This window comes from Paroedura picta, chromosome 7 (assembly GCF_049243985.1).
Source record: "Paroedura picta isolate Pp20150507F chromosome 7, Ppicta_v3.0, whole genome shotgun sequence".
Taxonomy (NCBI): Eukaryota; Metazoa; Chordata; class Lepidosauria; order Squamata; family Gekkonidae; genus Paroedura; species Paroedura picta.
In genome coordinates this window covers 19,825,190-19,848,374 of record NC_135375.1, presented here as the reverse complement: position 1 = coordinate 19,848,374, position 23,185 = coordinate 19,825,190, and the positions used below count along the sequence as shown (strand labels likewise).

At 46.5% G+C, this 23,185-nt stretch overlaps 1 protein-coding gene across 1 annotated transcript; it reads left to right on the top strand.

The window, feature by feature from the left end:
- On the top strand, positions 1-22,559 carry AGXT2 (alanine--glyoxylate aminotransferase 2). The gene is made up of 14 exons (XM_077346958.1): positions 1-141; positions 4,691-4,776; positions 5,285-5,469; positions 6,333-6,456; positions 6,673-6,767; positions 8,902-8,995; positions 11,110-11,203; positions 12,975-13,075; positions 14,921-15,013; positions 15,641-15,773; positions 17,351-17,439; positions 18,290-18,439; positions 19,533-19,631; positions 20,959-22,559. Exons 1-14 carry the CDS (start codon positions 84-86, stop codon positions 21,070-21,072), a joined length of 1,515 nt encoding a protein of 504 aa, XP_077203073.1. The 5' UTR covers positions 1-83; the 3' UTR covers positions 21,073-22,559.
- The last annotated feature ends 626 nt before the right edge of the window (positions 22,560-23,185 follow it).

Here is a 23,185-nt window from a genome sequence, read left to right as displayed (position 1 = left end):
GGGCGGCCGGCCATTGGGCAGGCGGGGAAGGCAGAGTCCAGCTCCTCAAGTCCCAGCCGCTGCGCTCCACTCCGCCGGGGAACATGAGCCTGGCTCGGCTGGCGGGGGGCTCCCGCCTGGCCCGCCTCTTGGCCGGGGGAGGTAAGCGAGGGCCAGGGCGCCTTTCCCATGCGCCTCGGGGGAAGCCGCAGCCGGGGAGCGCCTCTGAGGATGTGCAGAGCGCCTGTCCCGAAGACTCCCGGCCATACACCCCCCACTCCCCGACAGGATGGGGTTTCCGTGCAGAGGCTGCCTTGACACCCTCTCTTGAGGAATCAGGCCCGGGTTGCCAATTATGCTTAGGGAAGCTCCTGGAGATGCGGGGGCGGAGCCGGGAGAGCATGGGATCTGGGGAGACCCCTGTAGGGTTGCCAGCTCCAGGCTGGGAAACAGCTGGAGATCTAAGGAGGGGGACCTTAGCGGGGTATAATGCCACGGAGCCCACCTTCCAAAGTTGCCGTTTTCTCTGGGGGGGGGGGGGGGAACTGACCTTTGTCTTTTGAAGATGCGTTAGCAGGACGTCTCTAGGTGCCGCCTGAAGGTTGGCAACCCTAGACCTTAGCGGGGGCGTAACGCTATAGCGTCCGCCATCCAAAGGAAACCTTTTCTCCAGGGTCATTGATCCCTGGAGCCAGCGTGGGGTGGTAATCTGGAGAGCCGGTTTGGATTCCCCGCTCCTCCACATGCAGCCATCTGGATGCCCTGGGGCTAATCACAGTTCTCTTAAGGCTGATTTCACAGCGCAGTGCTGTCAGAGCTCTCTCAGCCTCAACTCCCTCACAGGGTGTCTGTTGCCAGGAGAGGAAGGGAAGGCGATTGTAAGCCGCTTTCAGTTCGGCTAGTGGAAAGCGGGGTGCAAAAAAACAGCACTTCTTCTGCCGCCTGGGCGGGGGTGAAAGTGGCTTTCAGTTTCTAAACGGAAATATTTACGTGGGAAAGTCTCCTCAAGCGTCTTGAAACAGGGCTGGTTCCTTCGGTGGAGGATGGGTTGCAGTTCCTCCGGAGCAGGAGGCTTGAAACTAGCTGTATGTATTTAGGCGACTGCAGCCCCCCAGATGTCCATGGACTACAATTCCCATGAGCCCCTGCCAGGTGACAGGGGCTCATGGGAATTGTAGTCCATGGACATCTGGAGGGCCGCAGTTTGACTACCCCTGCTCCAGAGACTCTGCAGATCAGCCTCGAGCGCTCCAGCAGTCGCTCTTCAACAACAAAACCAGGCGAGCCAAGTAAGAACTCTGCACGCGCTCAGAGTCCAAAACCCAAATGACACCAAGAACTCCCCACTGTTGCTAGGCGACTAAGGGCACAACAGATGAGGGTGAGCCCTCTAGGATGGGATAGGAAAATCACTGGAGTCATGCCAGAAAACATAATGTTTTGCAAACTGGGATTTTAAAATATTCTTAATCAACAGTCTTAAACTGCGAGCAATAAATGCATGATTATGAGATTAGGGGTTTTTAAAGCAGGATGTGGATAAGAACAGTTTGTAAACAGGAAGCCAGAATAGCTAATATCTATTTTTATCCTGGCTAAGGTGTGCATTATATTTTCTTTATTTTGTACTGAACAATCCAGAATAATTACCTGAACCTGGTTGCAGTGCATGCTTTAAAGAAATGCATTTATTTTATTTTACTTAGACCCCGCCTTTCACCTTAATGGGAACCTCTCCTCCCCCTTTTTTTAAATCCTCACAAGAACCCTGCAAGGTAGGTTAGCTTAAGAGTATGGAACATATTCAAGGCCACCTAGCAAGCTTTCAAGGCAAAGTGGGGATTCGAACATGGGTTTCCCAGATCCTAGTCTGACACTTGACCACGACACCATACACTACATTCTCTGTACGTGGAACGGATATTAGAAACGAAAATGCCCAGTCCATGGAGATAGTAGTTTGGCAGTACATTTCTGCCCAGTCTCCCATCAGTTCTCCAAGTAGGCCCATGAAATCTGAACACTATTTATCTTCAGGGGTCCTGTTCCCTGTGTTATGTGGAGGAACGTGCTAAGGATGCCTAACTAAACAGCAGGTTTATGGGGATGCCGTGTTAGCCCGTTGTAGCCAAATGAAGAAGAAGAAGAAGAAGAAGAAGAAGAAGAAGAAGAAGAAGAAGAAGAAGAAGAAGAAGAAGAAGAAGAAGAAGAAGAAGAAGAAGAAGAAGAAGAAGAGTTGGTTCTTATATGCCGCTTTACCCGAAGGAGGCTCAAAGCGGCTTAAAGTCGCCTTCCCTTTCCTCTCCCCACAACACCTGTGAGGCAGGTGAGGCTGAGAGAGTCCTGATATCACTGCCTGATATCACTGATATCACTGCTTGGTAGGAACAGCTTTATCAGTGCCATGGTGAACCCAAGATCACCCAGCTGGCTGCTTGTGGGGGAGTGCAGAATCGAACCCGGATCGCCAGATTAGAAATCCGCACTCCAAACCGCTACACCAAGTATTTCCATTTATCCATCTTTATCCTACTGCCCACCAGCTTCATTGGATGCCCTAGAGTTCCAGTATTTCGGGAGAGGGTGAAAAAGTTCTCCTTGTCAACTGTTTCCACTCCATGCATAATTTTATAAACCTCTCTCTTGTTCTCCCTTAGTCAGCTCTTTGCAAAGTGCCACACTCTTCAGCCTTGCAAAACTAACTGGGAGAGAATCCTAGAATAGTTAGTTAAATTGTGTCCTGTCGTGGGTGGGGCATTAAAATTGTCAGTTAAGAAGAATCCTAAAGCGAGGAGGGTGGGGGGTGTAGTGTGAAACCTTTGGAAAAAAGATTTGCAATTCTGCTGATTTCCTTTAAGTTGTTTTGTTAAAGAGTTGCAGTATGCAGTTATCTGGGAGTAAATCCCAATTCCCAATGGGCTCACTGGATTCTGATTCCAAGTAAACATGCCTAGGGTAGGGGTGCAAGATTTGGGAGACAAGGTTATAGCTAGAGTTGCCAACAAGTCTGGAGGAAAAAAAACCCTCCTGGCCCTTTAACAGAGGTTTAATGGGATGTTATTTACCTTCTCGCCATGAAAAGCTTAAACTGCCCATTTCTGCACGTTAAACTTCTATTTAAAGGATAATACATTTTCTTCAAGCATGCTGGCGGCTCTGTCATATCCCGCTCTGAGCTTCTTATAATAATAGCAGATTTTTAAAAATAAAGAAATAAAGACTCTGAGTTAAGCTTGCTTCCTTCATCCCTGACAGAGAAGGAGAGATGCTAAGAAAACTTGTGTAGTGAAACTGATTAAAGAAGACTTGTTTTTTATACCCTGATTTTCACTACCTGAAGGAGTCTCAGAGCGGCTTACGATCACCTTCCCTTCCTTTCCTCACAACAGACACCCTGTGAGGGAGGTGGGGCTAAGGGAGCTCTGGGAGAACTGCTCTGTGACAACAGCTCTAAGGGAACTGCGACTGGCCAAAGGTCACCCAGCTGGCTGCATGTGGAGGCGCAGGGAATCAAACCCAGCTCCCGAGTGTAGAGTCCCCTGCTCCCAACCACCATACCAAGCTGGCTTTCAAAAAGGGGGGGAGAGAGCTCCAGTGATGGAATTTGAACCAAGCTCAAAGTACAGATGGTTTTTAAAGGCTGCTTCTGTGTGGAAGAGTCAACTTCCTGTTATCCAAAGGGTTGCCACTGCATAGAAGGGCTGGTGGATGGGACATTCGGGTGCGGTCCACATTCTCTAAGCCAGTGGTCCCCAACCCGGGCTGCGAAGGTCATGGCGCCAGGCTGCGGCTCCCTTTCCCCGCCCCCCCTGCAGTAAAAAACTTCCCAGGCCCGGGAAGCTTCTTACTGTGGGAGGGGGGAGAGAGGGAATCAGAGCTGTGCCCGCGCATCACGCATGCGTGGCCGGCCCGCGCATGAGCACATGCGCCATGTGCAGCCGAAATCGCGCATGAATGGCACTTTTGAGCATGTGCGCATGTATGGCACTTTTGCACATGTACGATTTCGGCCGCGCATGGCACATGCGCGGCCCGGCTGCGCATGCGCAATGCACGGTTGCGGCCACGCATGCGCAGCATGCGCAGGTGGGCAGTTGCCCTGCCGGTCCCCAGCCTCAAAAAGGTTGGGGACCACTGCTCTAAGCCTTGTCAAGCCGCCATACACAGGCTGATAAAGATTAGCTCGCCTGACCACAAGACACAAATAGGTTTTCTAAAAAATGATTGTATCCCAGAGAGATCTCTCGTGTTAAACACAACAGTGGTCTGTCACAAGGGCCCCAACCTCTTGGGTCTTGTGCGCACCTTTGGAATGCTGACACAGAGTTGTGGGTCCAGCCGTGAAGTTATTGTCGTAGAAGGTAGAGCCAACCACAAAAGGTCAGGCTGGGAGGTCCTGCATAACTTTTAGAGTAACTCTTCAACATTTCAGACAAAAGCTCAGTTTAATGGTGTGCCTTTCAAAATGGCTATTTCCTCGCAGACACACATCTGACCTTCACTCATGCAGGGAAGAGCTTTGTGCTTGGGTAACAGCTCCTAACAAAGGAAATATAAAAATTCAGATTGCCAGTGGCTGATCAGAAGCCCTGCTGGGTAAAAGCCCCACACTGACAGCTGTTCTTTTCAACTGTTCGACCGCATGAAACTTTGCATCTCATGGATGGCACTCATGAATGTTACAAATTCTAACCCATTGCATTTTTATTAGAATTGCATAGGCAGCCAGAACGTAAAAACTCTGCTTGCCTGCATTCAACGATGCCACCTTGTGACTTTGTGCCTGAAAAATACGAGGTAAGTGCGTGATGTATTTATTGCGGCTCTTAATGGACAAGATGTTCTTGGGCCTTTAAAGCGCAGCTCGAAACAAACCTTTCTAAGTCCATTGACTTTAACGGAAAGGCGTAACTGTGTCAGATTGTTTTGACATTGTGCCACTAGTCCTCAGTGAGGATCTGTGTTTGGGGCAACGAATTCCTCCAGCGGCTCCACATACTGAGCAAAGACAATATGTCATTTGCAAGACTTACCCTGGTCAGTGAAAAAGCATCTCAATTGATGCTTTTTGATAATTTGCTCCATCTTGTGGTTGATTCAATATTACATCAGTTTACATCCAGCATAGCTCCCTAGAAATTTAAAGTGTAAATTACTGTCAGACATAATCAAATCAACCACTAGAGGGTGCAAAACACAAACAGAACAGACACCATTGCCCCTGCCCAAGTGACAGGAGCAGCAAGTGAGAAAAATGAAAGCCCACAAACTGACTGACTATACCGATCTGCTTTTCTGTCTGCAGTCTTATCCCTATGAGGACATGCTGAAGATCCGCAGACAGTATGTTTCCCCATCCCTCGTACCTTATTACAAGAAACCACTGTTGCTGCACCAAGGACACATGCAATGGCTGTTTGACCATGAAGGTCGTCGGTACCTCGATCTCTTTTCTGGGATCGCCACTGTTGGTGTCGGCCATTGCCACCCGTAAGTATGTGATTAGGCACACTGGCTAATGGGTAGACTTTAGTGGGATCACAGAACATTTGCAGGAAATGCCATATGGCGAGGGTAGCCAGGTCCCACCCCCAGCCACTGGTGAGGAATGGGGAGGTAGAGTTGTCAGGTCCTGTTTGGGGAACTCCTGGAGATTTGGGGATGGGTCCTGGGGAGGACAGAGACCTCCGTAGGGTTGACTCTCCAAACCATCTGTTTTCTCCAGGGGATCAGTTCTGTGTTGTCTGAAGATGAGCTGTAATTCCGGGGGGTCCCCAGGTCCCACCTGGAGGCTGGCATCCCTGCATCTGACAGGGAGTGGGGAATCTTCAGGGATGCAGGCCGGTGGGGAAGATGCAACTGCTCTGCCTGCCATTGGCTTAGCTGCTGTGACATCACTGATGGCCTCTTTCCAGTCAGCAAAAAGAGCCTTGGGGAAATACTAGCATTTGAAACCTAAAGACAATGCATAACTTAAATAATTAAAATAAACCATATTTTTGTTGCCTCTCGACTGTGGACTTCAGAGGAACAAAGTCAGCGGAACAATTTGGAGCTTTCCCCTTAAAACGCAAAAGCTGAAGGCATTTGCCACTTCTGTATGTGATATTTGTTTAGGAAGGGACGTGACACTCTGGACTATTTTCGCTTGTTGGTTTTGACAAATGTGAGAAATTACAGTGGATGCAATGAACCTTTATCTCTCTGGCTTCTTCCTCTGTGCCGTGGGCATCAGTAATTGCAGATCCCAGAACGGATATAGCCATTGATTTCAGAGGATTTTTTTTTTTTACGATACAGCAGATCCAAGAAAACTCCCTGACTTTAATTATTGATTCCCCAAATCCTCCCAGGAAAGTAACAGCTGCTGCCCAGAAACAACTCGGTCGCTTGTGGCACACAGCCAGTGTCTACATGCATCCAGCCTTTCAGGAATACGCCAAAAAACTGACGTCGCTGCTTCCAGATCAATTAAAGGTATGCCAATTTGAATGCTGAGAAACTTAGAAACAGGAGGTAGGGACATACCTGAGCTCTGGGACTGACATGATCTCCTTTCAATGCAAGCTTTAGATTGAGGGATACACTGAAAATCTCAGAAGGTGCCCTAGAACTTTAAACTAGCACATTGTTGAATGTGTAATAGTGCATCTAATGTGTCTTGCAACATTCTGGTTGCCATTTTTGATCTAGGTGATTTACCTGACCAATAGCGGTTCGGAAGCCAATGACCTAGCAATGATTCTGGCGAGGCTGTATACAAGCAACTTTGACATAATTGGTTTCAGGTAGGTCCATGTTGCATAGGGAGGGGGGGGGGCTGTGGCTCAGGGATCGAACAACTGCATGGCATGAAGAAGGCCCCAGGGTCAATCCCAGCACCCCCGGTAAACAGGATCAAATAATGGGGCCTCAGAGAGCCACTGCCAGTCTGTTTTGGTGGATACACAGGTCTGATTCAGCATGCGGCCAGATTCATTGGGAATACCCTGGAGTGATCCTGCCTGGGCTTGCACTGTTAGTGGTTTATACTAAAACAGTTCTGCAGGGCCTGCAAAAGGGAGCTCTTCCGCCAGGCATTTGGTTGAGACCGAGGGAAACCAGCAATATCCAGAGGGCCCTGCTCCCTCCTCCCCCAGAAAGCCACGAATGCATTCTGCCCCTGGACCTGTTTGCATTGTTATAGCCAGTCACTCCTGTTATAATGATTAATGTTAATATTATTGTTGCTTTTATGAAAAACTAAGTTCCATGTGCAGTATCTATGTTCTATCTAAACCGCCCTGAGCCTCAGGGGAGGGCGGTATATAAATATAATAAATATAATAGTAAATATGTTCCATATACAGTTATGGTCTTCCGCAAAAATGTTACGCTAGGATTCTTGTTTTTATTCACTGTTTCATTTCTATGCCGCCCTCCCCTGAGGAGTCAGGGTGGCTTCCAACATTAATCCAGATGACGGAGCAGTTAAAAGCACGTTGCAATGAGAAATGATGATGGAAACAGACCTGTCTGAACACCCAGGGGCTCATCACCTTCCCTGGGAGGGAGGGGCAATGACCTGGTGAGGTGGAATTAGCTATATGGCATCTGGATGTCATTGTTGAGTTCTGTGGGCCTCAGCCATTGGCTTGGTGGAACAGCTCTGTTTTACAGGCCCTGCGGAACTATGTTAAGCCCAAGTCTTACTCAGGAGTGTTCCGCCAGAGCAGAGGAGACCCTGGCTTTGGTTGAGGCCAGTGTCACATGTCTGGGGCTGAGGGATCTTTGAGCAGATTTTGCATAACTAAGTGTAAGCTCCTCTAAGGGGCATAGGAGAGGAGGCGGTCCCGCAGGTACAGAGGTCCCAGATCCCTTAGGCCTTAAAGGTCAACACCAGCACCTTGAACCTGATTCAGTCCTCAATCTGGAGCCTGTGCAGCTGGGAGAACACTGGTCATAGAATCATAGAATAATAGAATCATAGAATCATAGAGTTGGAAGGGGCCATGCAGGCCATCTAGTCCAACCCCCTGCTCAACGCAGGATCGGCCCAAAGCATCCTAAAGCATGGTGAAGAGCACTGGATGCAGTAAGACTATAAAATGGCAGCTGCGGAGAGTCTGCCTTCAGATTACATTGCATGTCCTGGACACCCATCCAGCCTTGTTGACCAGACATGTCCTGGGAGGTCTGCCTTGGAGACATTGCTGGGAACAGATTTTGAACCTGGCTTGGATAAGTAATGTCTAGGTGACCTGTGAGCAAAGTTCTTTCTCTCTAGAACTTCTTGCTGTGTGTCTCCCTGCTGAGGGTACATGTTCCAGACCAGAGGTCCTGCTCTTTTTTAGGTATAGGTTTGACCAACTTCTGTTGGATGTGAACTTTTGAGTTACACAGAACTCTTCACACATTGGCGTTCAAAGCGAGAGAGAAAAAATAATTCAGGCTAGAGGGTATTTACACAAGCAGACTGGTAATAGTCTTTTATAGGAGAATAAAGTTAACTACGCCACCTTTCCTAGTTTATTATCCATTAGTTAAAGGTAAAGGTATCCCCTGTGCAAGCACTGAGTCATGTCTGACCCTTGGGGTGACGCCCTCTAGCTGAGACAACCCTGAGCCGGCTGCTGGGATTGAACTCCCAGCCTCATGGGCAGAGTTTCAGACAGCATTTCTGCTGCCTTACCACCCTGCGCCACAAGAGGCTCTGCATCCATTAGTTATGTCTTGAATATTTATGTATTTGTTTGCTTTTTGCTTTGAATGTGAAGAGGACTTCTGTGGGACTCAGAAGCTTCTAAGGTTTGAGAATTAGTTGATTCAAGCTAAGATGTCATTTCACTTTCTCGGCGATATTTTAGCATTTACTCCTAAGATTCTGATTTGTCATAAAGAAGGTGACTTGAAAAGGCAGAGAACTGTTTCCTGTTTCCACAGAGGGGGATACCATGGGAACAGTCCTTACACGATGGGCATGACAGCCATCGGAAATTACAAGCATGGTCTGCATAATGGCTTTGGCTGCCAAACGGTGAGGATTTTGTCACTTCCTTTTTGGGGGAATACCTAAGAGAGCCAGTTTGTTGTAGTGGTTAGGAGTGCAGACTTCTAATCTGGCATGCCAGGTTCGATTCTGCACTCCCCCACATGCAGCCAGCTGGGTGACCTTGGGCTTGCCACGGCACTGATAAAACTGTTCTGACCGGGCAGGAATATCAGGGCTCTCTCAGCCTCACCCACCCCACAGGGTGTCTGTTGTGGGGAGAGGAATGGGAAGGCGACTGTAAGCCGCTTTGAGCCTCCTTCGGGTAGGGAAAAGCGGCATATAAGACCCAACTCTTCTTCTTCTTCAGTAATATCAGGGCTCTCTCAGCCTCAACTCCCTCACAGGGTGTCTGTTGTGGGGAGAGGAATGGGAAGGCAATTGTAAGACGCTTTGAGACTCCTTCGGGTAGGGAAAAGTGGCATATAAGAACCAACTCTTCTTCTTCTTCTTCTTCTCAGTGAAGTGAAGAATTGGTTAAGAGATATCTCTAAAATGTATCATGCTATACTGGATCATATTCTGGCACCAAAGATTCCAGCTAATATAGGTTCTAACTGGTGCTGTGCAAGGGATGAGTCGGCCTGAGCTCTTCAGGATACAAAATTAATGTTGGTTTGATTCCCCCACCCAGCCCCGTAACTTCAAGATACTTATTAACTCAACTAAGAGCTTCCAAAGGGCAGTACAAATTCTGATGTGATGGCATTTCTGTAAAACATGGAATTCCAATGAATGCTCAGTAACATGGAAGCAAATGTGCAGGGCCCAGTACTCCAGAGATGGATATGTAAAAAGCAAAGATTTCAGCAGTGACCAGAGAGAGAGAGAGAGAGAGGTGGGAAGAAAGAAGGGAGAGGAAGAAAGAGAGAGTGAGAGAGGGGGAGAAAGGGAGGGAAGGAGGGAGAGAGAGGGGAAGAGAGGGAGAAAAAGGAGAGGGGAGGGAAAGTGAGAAGGAAGGAGAGAGGGGAAAGGGAGGGAAGGAGGGAGGGAGAGAGGGGGAGAGGGGAAGAGAGGGAGAAAAAGGGGAAGGGAGGGAGAAAGAGGGAGAGGGAGAGAGAGGGAGAAAAAGGGAAGAGAGGGAGGGGAGGGAGAGAGGGAGAAAAAGAAAGAAAAAGAAAGAAACAGAGGGGGAGGGAGGTGTATAATAATAATAATAATAATAATAATTTAATTTGTATCTCTTCCAAATGTTCAGGGTGGGTAACAACATCAGAACACTTTGGTCACTTCAAGCAGTTTGCCCAGCTGGGCTTTGAACTGTCTCTTGGCAGCTGGGCCACAATGTTACATAATTAAAAAAAAAAAACTGTGCCAAAATTTTGATCAGAACTAAAGAAACTTCTGGAGAGAATGTATTTAGTTTGAGTGGCATATTCCCCCACTTTTGGAGAAATAGCAGCATCTCTTTGGTGTATTCTTCTTTATGACTGTCCTCCGTTGGACTCCAACTTCGTTCTGCTGCTTCAAACCAGCCCGACTACCCGCCCGTGTCCTTGTCTTTATTCAGTAGTGAAGACTTTTTCAAAGTATAATTTAGAAGAAGAAGAAGAAGAGTTGGTTCTTATATGCCGCTTTTTCCTACCCGAAGGAGGCTCAAAGCGGCTTACAGTCGCCTTTCCCTTTCCTCTCCCCACAACAGACACCCTGTGAGGTGGGTGAGGCTGAGAGAGCCCTGATATCACTGCTCGGTCAGAACAGTTTTATCAGTGCCGTGGCGAGCCCAAGGTCACCCAGCTGGCTGCATATGGGGGAGTGCAGAATCGAACCTGGCATGCCAGATTAGAAGTTTGCACTCCTAACCACTACACCAAACTGGCTCTCATTTATGTTTAATTCAAAAGGAACGGTTGGGGCACTAGCCAGTAGGGTGCTTGTTATGTGACCGTGGGGAAATGTTGTCAAATATTCCGTGAGATATGGCAGTGTGTAGGTGTCAGCTCACTTTTAAGAATGTCCCGATGGGAGACACACCATTTTTTCTCCACTAACATTTGTACTTCAGTGTCCTTCCATTTTTCAGTGTTGGTAAAACAGTCTTCCAGGGTTGACTACACTGGCACAAGTTCCAAAGTTCCGGATCCCCTTTCTGTGTTTTTCAGACCATGCTGCCAGATGTTTTCAATGGCCCCTGGGGTGGAAGCCAGTGCCGAGATTCTCCGGTGCAAACAATTCGGAAATGCAGCTGTTCTTCAGGTTGGTTTGCTGCAGGGAAGATATTACTTCCCCACAAGTAATAAAAGTTTCAGGGGAGGGTTAATATTAAAGAGCTTTAAGTCACAATATATAACGTAATCCTGTAATGAGCCAGACAACTGGTTGGTCTGCCCTAGGAGTCTCTGTGTGGTAGCTGCCCCTTAGTACTGGAATATGTGAGATGTGCAGCTGCATGATGGAGCAGATTATTATTATTATTATTATTATTATTATTATTATTATTATTATTATTATTATTGTTGGATTTATTGCCCGCCACCCTCATGTCTGACTCATGGCAGGTTACAGATTCACCCGAAATTACAACTGGATGAAATTAAAATATAAAGAGTATCATCCAAGATGATGTGTATTTAGCATAGTTAGAATAGGAACTTCTTGAAATTTTTCAAATAATCTCCTCCAGCATCCTGATTGGCTGAATAGGAGACTTCCTGTTCAGTTGAGCACACTTCCTCTCTGCTTGCCTCCACAACAAATAAACTGAATGAATGCAGAACAGAACACTTAAGAAGACCCTTAGGCTACTCTCTCCTAATTTCTGTACAAAGTTTGTTTCTCTTCTTAATAAAATGACTCTTTTAAGCATTATGGAGTTTCGCATCTCCTTGCATATTTAAGCTCTGCCACCAGACAGGACCCCAAGCCAAGGGCTCCCTCAGGTCTGCTGTATGTGATTTTTCAAAAAGCGAAATCAAACTGGCCAAAGTATAACTCTTTCTTCAAGTTTTTTTGGACTGTATCTCTTACAGTCCAACCTGTCAGCAACCTGTCAGTACGTGATTTTTCATCTGGACAGGCTGGAGATTGAACTTGAGACCTTGCCAACGCAAAGTCCAACCCTCAGCTAGGAATGTGGAGGGCAGCCCTCGCACCATCCCCTCCCATCTGATGAGTATAACATTCCTAAGTGCATCACAGGGATCTTGCAAGGAGTGCTGGCTTAATGCATGTCAGCTACTTTAAACTCATACATGGTAGGGAAGAAATATCAAACGTTTATTATTAATAATATAACATGAGCTGCTTAAAGGAAAACAATGTGATTGCCACACCATCTTTCTGCTTGGCTGCCACCCTGAGGATGCTCCCCAAGGAGTAAGCCTCAACTGAGTAAAGTGGAACTTCCTAGTAGATCCGCTGAGGTTTGCTCCCTTTATAAGTAAGCGGGGTCCACTCAAGAAATGAAGTTTGGTTCTTCTGTGTAGGAGGACAAAGTGATGGCAGAAACCAGAAGAGTAAGACCCAATTTTGGGATCTTTCCCCTGTTTTAACAAAAAAAGAAAAGCCCAATTTGATTTTCATCTGAGGTTCTTCATCCAGCAACTGACACTGATGTGCAAATTCACATATATGTGGTTCTTCTCTGCTGGATTAGGTCACAAATGTTGTGGCCAACCTAAGCAGTCAAGAACCTTGTATTCTGTGCCGGGCAAGATACAGGGTTGGATCCAACTCTCTTTTTTTTCTCAATCTAGTTGAATTCCCCTCCTTACTACAGCTCCTGGCCAACATGGCTTATGTCCATGCCTGGGCCCTGATCCCCAGAGTAGCCTTTTTTAGGGACGAAGAAGACCCCCTTCCCCACTCCCTTCTTACCAGTGGAAAAGCTGGTTGGATCCCACTCATAGTATAGATGTTTCAGGTGTTAACAAGATGCACAGCTGGTATTTCCCAAAAAAGTAATGTTTAGAAGCATGTGTCGGTAATTATCCTGCTTAAATGATGCTTTTTTGTTTCTCCAAAACAGGCTCTTGTCATGCAAAGGACTGCTACATCGAGCAGTTCAAAGACACGCTTGCCACCTGCGTTCCCAAGAAGATCGCAGGATTTATCGCTGAGCCGATTCAAGTACGTGACTTTCCCGCCCCGGGAACAAAACTTATCCGAGCTCTTTCACGTAACTCACCTGGCTTCAAAACAAAATTGGCTTTGGTGTGTGGTCTGAAAAGCTCTTCCAACATTGCTCCATTTTCTTCACAAGAGAAGTCTTGACAGCAACGCTAAATGTTGCGTTTTGTTTTAAACTGAGAGCTACTTTCTTGAGAGTGTCCATGCTGTTGTTCGGGTGGGAGTGCCAAAGCACCTTCGGGTGAAGGTTCCGCAGTAGATTTCAAAGGCCCCCCAACTGACCCCAGTTTAAACACAGTACAAAGCAACAAAAGCTACTGAGAAGGTGAAATGCATGGGGTTGGATCCAAAAGCCATGTAGGATAAGGGTGTAGTATAAGAAGAAGAACCGGGAATCATAGAGTGGAGAAAGTGACTAGATCCAACCCAGTATCTAGAAGGATGACAAAAGAATTAAAGGATTGCTAAAGGAAGATGAAACTCAAATACTTTGGCCACCTCATGAGAAGGAAGGACTCCCTGGAGAAGAGCCTAATGCTGGGAGCGATCGAGGGCAAAAGAAGAAGGGTACGACAGAGAATGAGGTGGCTGGATGGAGTCACTGAAGCAGTTAGGTGCAAACTTAAATGGACTCCGGGGAATGGTAGAGGACAGGAAGGCCTGGAGGATCATTGTCCATGGGGTCGCGATGGGTCGGACACGACTTCGCACCTAACAACAACAACAAAGGAAGATGGAAAGATGGCAGAGATGAATTCTTTGCAATCTGTTTTCACTGTCTGAAATGTGGGCATGTGTCCATGCTGGGGCTCCTGCCTTCAGGAAGGGTGTCTGAAGGATAGAATCAAAATGAAGCAATGACAGATGAAGTTCCAGGGTTGCTAGGCAAGCCGAGAAGTATAATAAGTCTCCAAGGCCAAGGGTTCTTAAGGAAGTCCAATGTGAAACAGCTGATCTATTAACCAGTTGTTATCTATTAACCAGATGTTGCTAAAATCAGTGCTAGAGGACTGGGAAGTTGCAAATGTTACAGCAATTTTTAAAAAGGGATCTAGAGGGGATTCAGGAAATTACTAGCCAGTAAGCGCAAGACTTGTTCTGGGTAAATTCATAGAGACATAGAGGCGTACAAACCCTCTGAAGGAAACTCAACAGAGTACAAAGAGAAATCCTGCCTCACATATCTTTTGGGGATCAACAGGTGTAAAAGAAGAGTCATCCAGTAGGCACGATGTACTTAAACTTCTAAAAGGTTTTTTTTGGGGGGGGAGGGGTTATATTTGGATTTCTATACCACCCTCATGACAGGCCAACTCGTGGCAGCTTACACTATAAAATTAATAAGAATACAATATAAAAATCCTTAAACCTCCCTAAACAATACAAATAGAAAACAGAAAAACAGATGGTGGCAATGCAATTCCTTAACCTCTTAAAAACCAATATCTGTTCCAGCCGGGATGCTGGCCTAGATAGGCCACTGGTCTGATCCAAGAGGACTCCTCTTGTATAAGAAAATGTTATAACTCCACCCATTGGCCAGTTTGGTGTAGTGGTGAGGAGTGCGGACTTCTAATCTGGCATGCCAGGTTCGATTCTGCGCTCCCCCACATGCAACCAGCTGGGTGACCTTGGGCTCTCCACAGCACTGATAAAGCTGTTCTGACCGAGCAGTGATATCAGGGCTCTCTCAGCCTCACCCACCTCACAGGGTGTCTGTTGTGGGGAGAGGAATGGGAAGGCGACTGTAAGCCGCTTTGAGCCTCCTTCAGGTAGAGAAAAGCGGCATATAAGAACCAACTCTTCTTCTTCTTCTTCAATGGTTTCTTAATCTGCTTTTAACAGGGTGTCAACGGTGCAGTCCAGTATCCTGTGGGATTCCTAAAGGAGGCTTTTGAACTAGTGCGTGAAAGGGGAGGAGTCTGTATTGCAGATGAGGTAAGTATTGGAGCATAATTCCTCTACCCAGGGGCATGCACACCTGGCTTCAGGTATCTGGAGAAGTCAGCAGTGACTCACAGAAATTCATGCCCTGCCTCAAATTCCAACATGAAGTTTTAAGCGACATGATAACAAACAAGGGGTGCCAATTCGAACTCAGCTGCCTTGTGGAATAGAATCTGCATGTACCCTGCAAATTGCTCCTCGTTTTATTATTTATTTGATTAATTTTATTTGTAGACCAGCCCTTTCAGCCAGCAGTCTTGGGGCGGTTAACAACACAGAGAATCCAGTTCATGTAAATAGTTAAACCAATAAAGCCAAGACATTTAAAATATCATTTTGAAACTAAAGTGCTCCAAAAGCATTCTGACTGGTAAGGACTTGTGACATCAGACTATTTGGGGTCTAGTTTCCGAACTCCAGGTGAGTAGATGGCAGCTTCACGTGACAAGATGCATCAGTGATCAGCAATTGCGTGGGATAAAAATAAAGACACAAGCGGTCTTCACAGGTCACGATGTTCTCTCTGGGCATACACAGTTTCCTGTTGAGAAAGGAAAGCAGTCTTCTGTGAACTTGTCTTGAAGATATTAAGAGATGGTTTGAACTTGTTCTTTGAAGGTCCAGACAGGGTTTGGCCGCACAGGCAGCCATTTCTGGGGATTCGAAGGACACGGTGTGGTGCCGGACATTGTAACCATGGCCAAAGCAATTGGCAACGGCTTCCCCATGGCAGCTGTCATCACCACAGCAGGTACGGGGCAGGGGGGTTCTTACTGAAAAAGGTAAAAGGTAAAGGTATCCCCTGTGCAAGCACCGAGTCATGTCTGACCCTTGGGGTGACGCCCTCTAGCGTTTTCTTGGCAGACTCAATACAGGGTGGTTTGCCAGTGCCTTCCCCAGTCTATACCGTTTTACCCCCCACCAAGCTGGGTACTCATTTTACCGATCTCGGAAGGATGGAAGGCTGAGTCAGCCTTGAGCCGGTTGCTGGGATTGAACTCCCAGCCTCATGGGCAAAGCTTTCAGACGGCTGCCTTACCACTCTGCACCAAAAGAGGCTCCTACTCTTACTGAAAACATGGTTTTAAATCTAGCATTGCAAGATGAATAGTGCTCTTGAGGTTGGGTTCAGTCTCTACTAGATACAAGTCCTCATTAATCTTAGCATCCTGGGAGATCCTGGGCCTCATTATGAATTTGGCCATTTTGTCCAATGGGAACAGCCCATGCCCATGTCAAGACCCTGTTCACACGTTGACTGTTCCCCTGATCTTGCCATGTAATGCTTCTTTGATCTGGCTTCATGGTTGTCATGTGATATTTCCTCGACAAGATTTTTACCTTGTTTTAATTGTGTAGTTCTTTCTTTAGACTAGGGTTCCCTTTCTTATCTCCTGAGAGCGCTGTATTATTTTGACCTTTCATGGAATGTTTGTGGTGCCTAGGCATGCTTTTGCATGGGGAACTTGGCTTGGGAGACTGCAGGGCCTGGTACATTGTGTGGTGTGCCAAGATTCAAACTGGGGGAAAGATCGCAGGGGAAGCATAGAGGTACACTGTAAGCTTGCTCTTCAGTTTCAGCAAGGAAAACTCTTGCTCCTGTTCACCATTTCTCTTAATAAAGAAACTTCTTGCCAGCCAGGAGTTTGCTTATTGGGAACTTGACAGCCCTTTACAATGAAAGTATGGCTGGCACCCATGATGTTTGCGGGGCTAGTGTGCATTTCACTCTCATGCAATTGGCCCTGGAGAGCTGCTCCCCCCTTGATCTTTACAGTTCTGAGCAAGCAAAACAGCATGCTCAGTGTCAAACATGTAATGCTTAAGTCACAAACCTTTCTGTCCAGTTGGGCATGGCTTTCATTTGTCTTTTTTGCATAACAAATCCCCTGAACAATTGTAAACTTAAGCCTGATGACATCTGTGAGCTGCACAGGAGTGTGGCCTTAGCGTGCAAACACACACAAAACCCCAGTCATGTAGAAAGCCAACCCACTTTAGAATGAGCCCCACTGAATGCTGTGGGAGGCTAGAATGGGGTACCCAGTCTCTAGTATTTCATCCTTCTGGTCCCCATGGCAGGGCGGTGAGTAGATCCTCGGATCTGGCCTCAGAGCTCTAATGCAGAGGTGGGATGATAGCATGTTTTGGGGCTTCATCCTGGACTCCTCTTTCGAGCAGCGCCAGCTTTTAATCCATAGCATCATAGAGTTGGAAGGGACCTCCGGGGTCATCTAGTCCAACCCCCTGCAGAATGCAGGAAATTCACAACTACAATTCCTTGGAGAAGTGCATTACTAAAATACTTTCTTTTTATTAAAAAAAAAGAGATTGCAGGTTCTTTGGCTCAAGGCGTGCCCTTTAACACGTTTGGAGGAAACCCTGTGGCCTGTGTGGTTGGATCTGCGGTTCTGGATGTAAGAAAATTCCTATTGGTTAGATTAGCTTGTCCGCGGTGCCGCTATGAATATTATTCCATGTCTCCCCTCAGCTGCCAAAGACTTTGCTGCGAACATGTCTGGTCTCGTCCAGAGTTCTGCTGGAAGCCCTGGGATTTGGAGAGGGGGCACATGCAGACTCTCTGCCAATCAGTTTCCTAATTAATTCCAGGAGGAGGGAGAAGGAGCTTCATGTGTTCAGCTCTCTGGCTAACCGGGCTGGGCAGACATGGAGGACTCATGGATTGGTCCTAGGAGTTGGCTTCAGGCCTGCTGCCTTAGCAGAATCTTCCCTAATCCACCTAGGTCGCCTGCATCACCCATCCGAATTGGCTTTGCTATGCTCACCCTTCTCATTACTGCCCCTAGATCAAGGGTTGCCAAACTGTGGCTCTCTAGATGTCCATTCCTGTGAGTCCCTGCCAGAGGCTCATGGGAATTGCAGTCTATGGATATCTGGAGAGCCACACTTTGAGCCCCCCTTCCCACCCTAGACCATTTCCCACCAATTTTGTATTGTTAATTTCAGCTTTCTGGGCAGGGACTTCGGCCTATTCTGCACACAATAGATAATGCACTTTCAATGCACTTTAGAAGTAGATTTTCCTGTTCCACACAGGAAAATCCAGCTGCCAGAGCACATTGAAAGTGCATTATCCTATGTGTGCAGAATGGGCCTTCAAGTCTCTCCTGTTCTGTACTGCATGGGCTAGTGCTCACAAGCGCTCGGGTCTTGTCTGCGAGCTTTGCAAGTGTGTTCCATGTTGACCGGTCAACACCCCTTCCCTACATTTGATGCTTTCTTCCCTACCAATTTCTGTGTGGCCAGGCAATAGAGGAAGATGGCTTGCAGAAAAACTGCAAGGTGGTTGGGACTCACCTGCTGCAGAAGCTTGCCAAACTCCGGGATGAGTTTGAAATCGTTGGCGACGTTCGTGGCAAAGGGCTAATGATTGGCGTCCAGATGGTCAAGGACAAGGTCAGGAATGGGCTGCCTAGAACTCTCTCTCTCTCTCTGTGTTGCACCTTCTCTGCATATGCCTGCTTTAGGATTTGCAGTCTTGCATCTCAGGGCTGCTTTTAGGCTTGTCAGTCCCCAGATCATGGCAGGAAGTGCCCAGATCCTCTTGCTTACCCCTGCTCCAAGCTGAAGGGGGGGGGGGGCGGAGAGAAAGGCAGCATTGTGTGCACCATTACATCACTTGCCATGAACATTTTAATGTCAAGGAAGGTAGCTCTAGGAATCACCGGAAACTCTATGGTTTAATAATAGAGTTTCCTGCAATTCCTAGAGCTACCTTATGTTAGTTCCAGTTTTCCACAAGAAGTTCCTTAATGGTGCACAGCTATTCCACATCCCTGCCCACAAACCTCCCACTGGTTTCCAGGCCCAGCCTAGCCACCCTAAGTCTGAATTGCATAGAGAGTCTCAGGGTTGGGATTATATACTCCTGGAGCTGTTCGTGTTGGCACAGAAACTTGTTCTATGCCCAGTCCATTAGGTGATATAAGTAATTTTGGAAGCTTCCAGACTGGGGGGAACCCGGACCTTTGGATTGCAGCTAATCAGCACCACCATGTGGCAACCAACATTGAGAGGTTGTTAACCACGACGAGCCATTTTTGGGAGTGACGGCATAGAAACTGAAACATAAAATAAATAAATGAACAGCAGCATACACTCCTCAACAATGATTTCCCAGGAACCTGTGAATAGATAACCTTATTTTAGCAGCGATGTTGTTGCCTATCCAGGCACTTTTGCACCAGAGTGGGGAGCTGCTACGGTGACATTGTAGGGCTCAGTGGGTTTGCTGGTTCGGAAACATCAAATGAGCCCTTTCTCCATTGCCTCCGTGCAAAAGCCCAGATACCTAAGATCCATTGCACTGTAGGGGAGGAACAAATAAGACATTGTACAGTTTTTGCAGGCAATTGGCCAGCCTAAGATAAGGGTTCTGAGATCTAGTGGTTTTGCTTGTGTCTCTTTTGCTGTGATCTGCTTTCCTGGATTTAACATAAAAAGAATCACAAAGGAAAGAAGCCCAGTGAAGTCTGATCTCTGTTCGCAGGAGAGTCGCCAGCCCCTCCCAGCCGAGGAGATAAGTGAGATCTTTGAAGACTGCAAAGACATGGGGGTGCTCTTTGGCAAAGGAGGGATCTATTTTCAGGTATGATTACATTTCGGAGAGACATATTCAGCTGCAGAAAAAGAGCAAAGAAACATAGTTCTGCTGCTGCAAATGCTTTAAAGGAAATGTAAAAGGTAAAGGTAAAGGTATCCCCTGTGCAAGCACCCGGTCATGTCTGACCCTTGGGGTGACGCCCTCTAGCGTTTTCATGGCAGACTCAATAAGGGGTGGTTTGCCAGTGCCTTCCCCAGTCATTACCATTTACCCCTCAGCAAGCTGGGTACTCATTTTACCGACCTCGGAAGGATGGAAGGCTGAGTCAACCTTGAGCCGGCTGTTGGGATTGAACTCCCAGCCTCATAGGAAGAGTTTCAGACTGCATGTCTGCTGCCTTACCACTCTGCGCCACAAGAGGCTCAAAAGGAAATGTAAAGAGGAGCAATTCCTATCCTTGTAAGATATTTAGATTAGCAGGTGTGCACAAGGCAGAGGGCAACACAAGGAAACAGTCTTAAGAGCAGACTACATTTGGGACCCAACCCCACAGTGTACCAGGGCAAATGGAGAAGGCTCTTCCTAGATGACAAGAAGGGAAATAACACAACAGATGCCAGGTGAAAAGCAAAAGGACAGAGAACTGCATGAAACATGGAAATAGCAGCCAAATGTTTTTGCTCGGTGTTTCGGGCAGCGGGTTGCTCGGTGTTTCGGGCAGCGGGTTTGAAGTTTGCTCTTCAAAATTGCTACCTGTGAGACCTATATATGCTTGTTAACCTTCTAAAAGAGTTCCAAGAGGCTGGTGAGTCAGAACTGTCCACTGCAGAAGTCATGCTGATTTTCCTTTAGCGGGTCTTGTTCTTCGATGGGAAACTATGCAAGCACCCTCTCTTTCATTTAGTATTAAGAACCCTATCAAAAACAAACTAACTACATAATTGGGTTATTTTGTACAGTTCCCTCCCCATATGATAGAAGAGCTAGACAAATTTGATACTTTTACTGTTTTAAAACTTAATTTAGTTCTATTTGTATTTTACCTGTGTAGTTTATTCTTGTAAGTAATCTGTCTTGAGTCTTTGGAGAGAGAGCAGAAAATAAATATGATAACATTTGGTAAGCTGCACAACGTGGCTCCAGGAAATGTCTTTCTTAGTTGGGCAGAAAACAGCTTATCCATCTCTGTTCTCTTGTATTTATATATATTTTATCATCACTTCAGCATATGGGGGGAGCGACTGCAGCCAAACTGCAGCTGTTTGAACAGACATTTTGGTTTGGAGCACGCAAGTTATGGCGCTCTGATCTACCCCAGCTATTTCTCTCCCACCCACCTTCTAACGTTACTCTTTTATCTCTCTGTTCAAAGACAATCCGAATTAAACCCCCCATGTGCATCACCAGGGAAGACGCAGACTTTGCCGTGGACGTTTTCCACGCAGCTTTAACCAGACATAAGGAGAGAAGGGCGGCCACAAAGTAACGTTCCCTCGTTCGTGACGTGCACCGGTTGCCCTCGGACCACTGTGGCTACTTTTTCATGGGTGTGGTAGGAAGACATCAGCCAGGTGCCAGGGGATACATGAAACAGGCAGAAAAGGCATTCACTGGACATGTGCCTGTACAGACAGAAGCAGATATTCCACAACCAGCAGGAATTGTCCATTCTGCTGCCAGCAGAGGACTGTCAAATCTTGATAATGACTGATTTGGCTGGCGGCTGGGAATGAAACTGTAACCCCCTCCAACAATGGAATTAGTGGGTTTCCAATTTTCAAACAATTCTTCTACTACTGTATCTTCTTCTATTGGGGAAAAAATAGATAGAACATGGGGCGATCATGTCCAAAATTAAGAATTGTTTTTTCTCCTCAACACTGATGTTAAGCAAGGCTCCGAGAAAACCTTTTTTCCCAAAAGAACAAAATAAAGCAGGACTGACGTTTGGTGCTGGCAGCTCGCCTTCTACCAGGCTTCCTCAACCAGGGTGTTGTGACGGCCCTGGAAGGGTTTCCCAAATTGGTGGGACTTAATTAACTTTTAATATATTTTTAAAATTTGTTGAACGTTTATCAGGTGATATGACCATATATGGTCATGTCGAGAACCCTCCCCCGCAAATGGCCAACGATGGACCTGGAGGGGGTGGGAAGGGGAGGGGCCCCAGGTGGGCGTGTCCACAGCTCTGCTTCCCAACCATATTCTGTTTCAGGGGTTTCCCAATGGGAAGAGTTGAGTAAGGCTACCTTATACTGTAGCCATTATCATACATTTACCGTGCCTTAATTTTTTTCAAATGCCAAAGGGCAGAACTTGAGTTTAGCGTCTGAATAATGAGGCAGAGGCTCGGCCTGCGCATTGTAACGCACTCTCTCTGAGGTAAAAAACTATGGCTCCCATGCTCAAAAGGAAGGAAATGGGAAAAATTCATAGAACTCGCCCTAAAGCATTTACCTGTGATCTGTCAATTATAGGCATTGAGAAGTCCCTGTTCTTCCACTGAATTTAGTATAACTTCTGTCTTGTTTGATTCTCATGACAAGTTTGTTAAGACAGGCGAGGCAGAGAAATCACAGGCCTATGAACCCATAATGCCAACGTAACCATTCCACAAGACCAGCCACATCAAAAAGAGGCTTAATATTTGTCCCTAGCTGATGCTTTCTAAGTAGGAAGATGAGAATTTTTTCAATGTCATACCAGCCTTGGGCAGCGGCTCAATAAGCAACCCCACCCCCCTTCCTTTCCACCTAAGCCTGGAAGAAACAAACTATACCTGTGCCCAGGCCCACTGACGAAGTAGGCTGCCTGGCTTCTTTTGCTTTTCACTGGACTGTTTTCAAATGTATATGGTTTTATTTGTACTTGATACTGGCATTTGAAATCTGTATGTTGAATTTTAACTGCTGGAAGCCACCTCAGGACTATTACTAGAGAGGGGCAGCCTGGAAATAAAAATTAAATGATTAACATATTTTTGTTGTGCTTAAGCTACAGAAGGCTCAGGTATGATTATGGAATTGGACAATTGGACTGATCCGGACAAGCAAGTGTGTTTGTAGGATCCGTGATGGAAGACTACTGGTTTTCTCTGTGCTTGGGCCATAAACAAAGGCAGAAGAAAAAAGTCTCAAGCTGGCGATGGCGAAATGATTTATTCTGATGTTCAAAGCAATTTCAAAACAGATTCTAAGGAATAGTCCCTTTCCGATATTTTCACCAGTGATATTCTCAGTAGTGTTAATAACTCCATCTTCTCTAATTGTATTCTTATGGGTGATGAAATTATAGAAAATAACTTAGTCTCTGGTAATATCTTGGTTTATGTGGTTCAATCCCAAAATGGTCATATAATATCCAAATTTCTTCAGCAGTGACCCGTAAGAAAAATGGCCTATACCTAGGAAAATGGACTAAGGAATCAGTTTTGAAATTGTTATCTGCATCTTTTCCTGTTCCCGGTATATAAATATAATAATAAATAATAAATGAATAATAAAACATTGGAATAAATCATTTCGCTATCGCCAGCTTGAGAGTTTTTTCTTCTGCCTAATTACGGCTGGTGTTGTTGGACCATAAACAAAGCAGAAGGG

Excerpts from the sequence above, each read along its gene's own strand:
- AGXT2 (XM_077346958.1), top strand. The coding sequence starts at position 84 with ATGAGCCTGGCTCGGCTGGCGGGGGGCTCCCGCCTGGCCCGCCTCTTG. Across the intron at positions 142-4,690 it reads CCGCCTCTTGGCCGGGGGAG|AATTGCATAGGCAGCCAGAA; the intron begins GTAAGCGAGGGC and ends CATTTTTATTAG. Across the intron at positions 6,457-6,672 it reads TGCTTCCAGATCAATTAAAG|GTGATTTACCTGACCAATAG; the intron begins GTATGCCAATTT and ends TTTTTGATCTAG.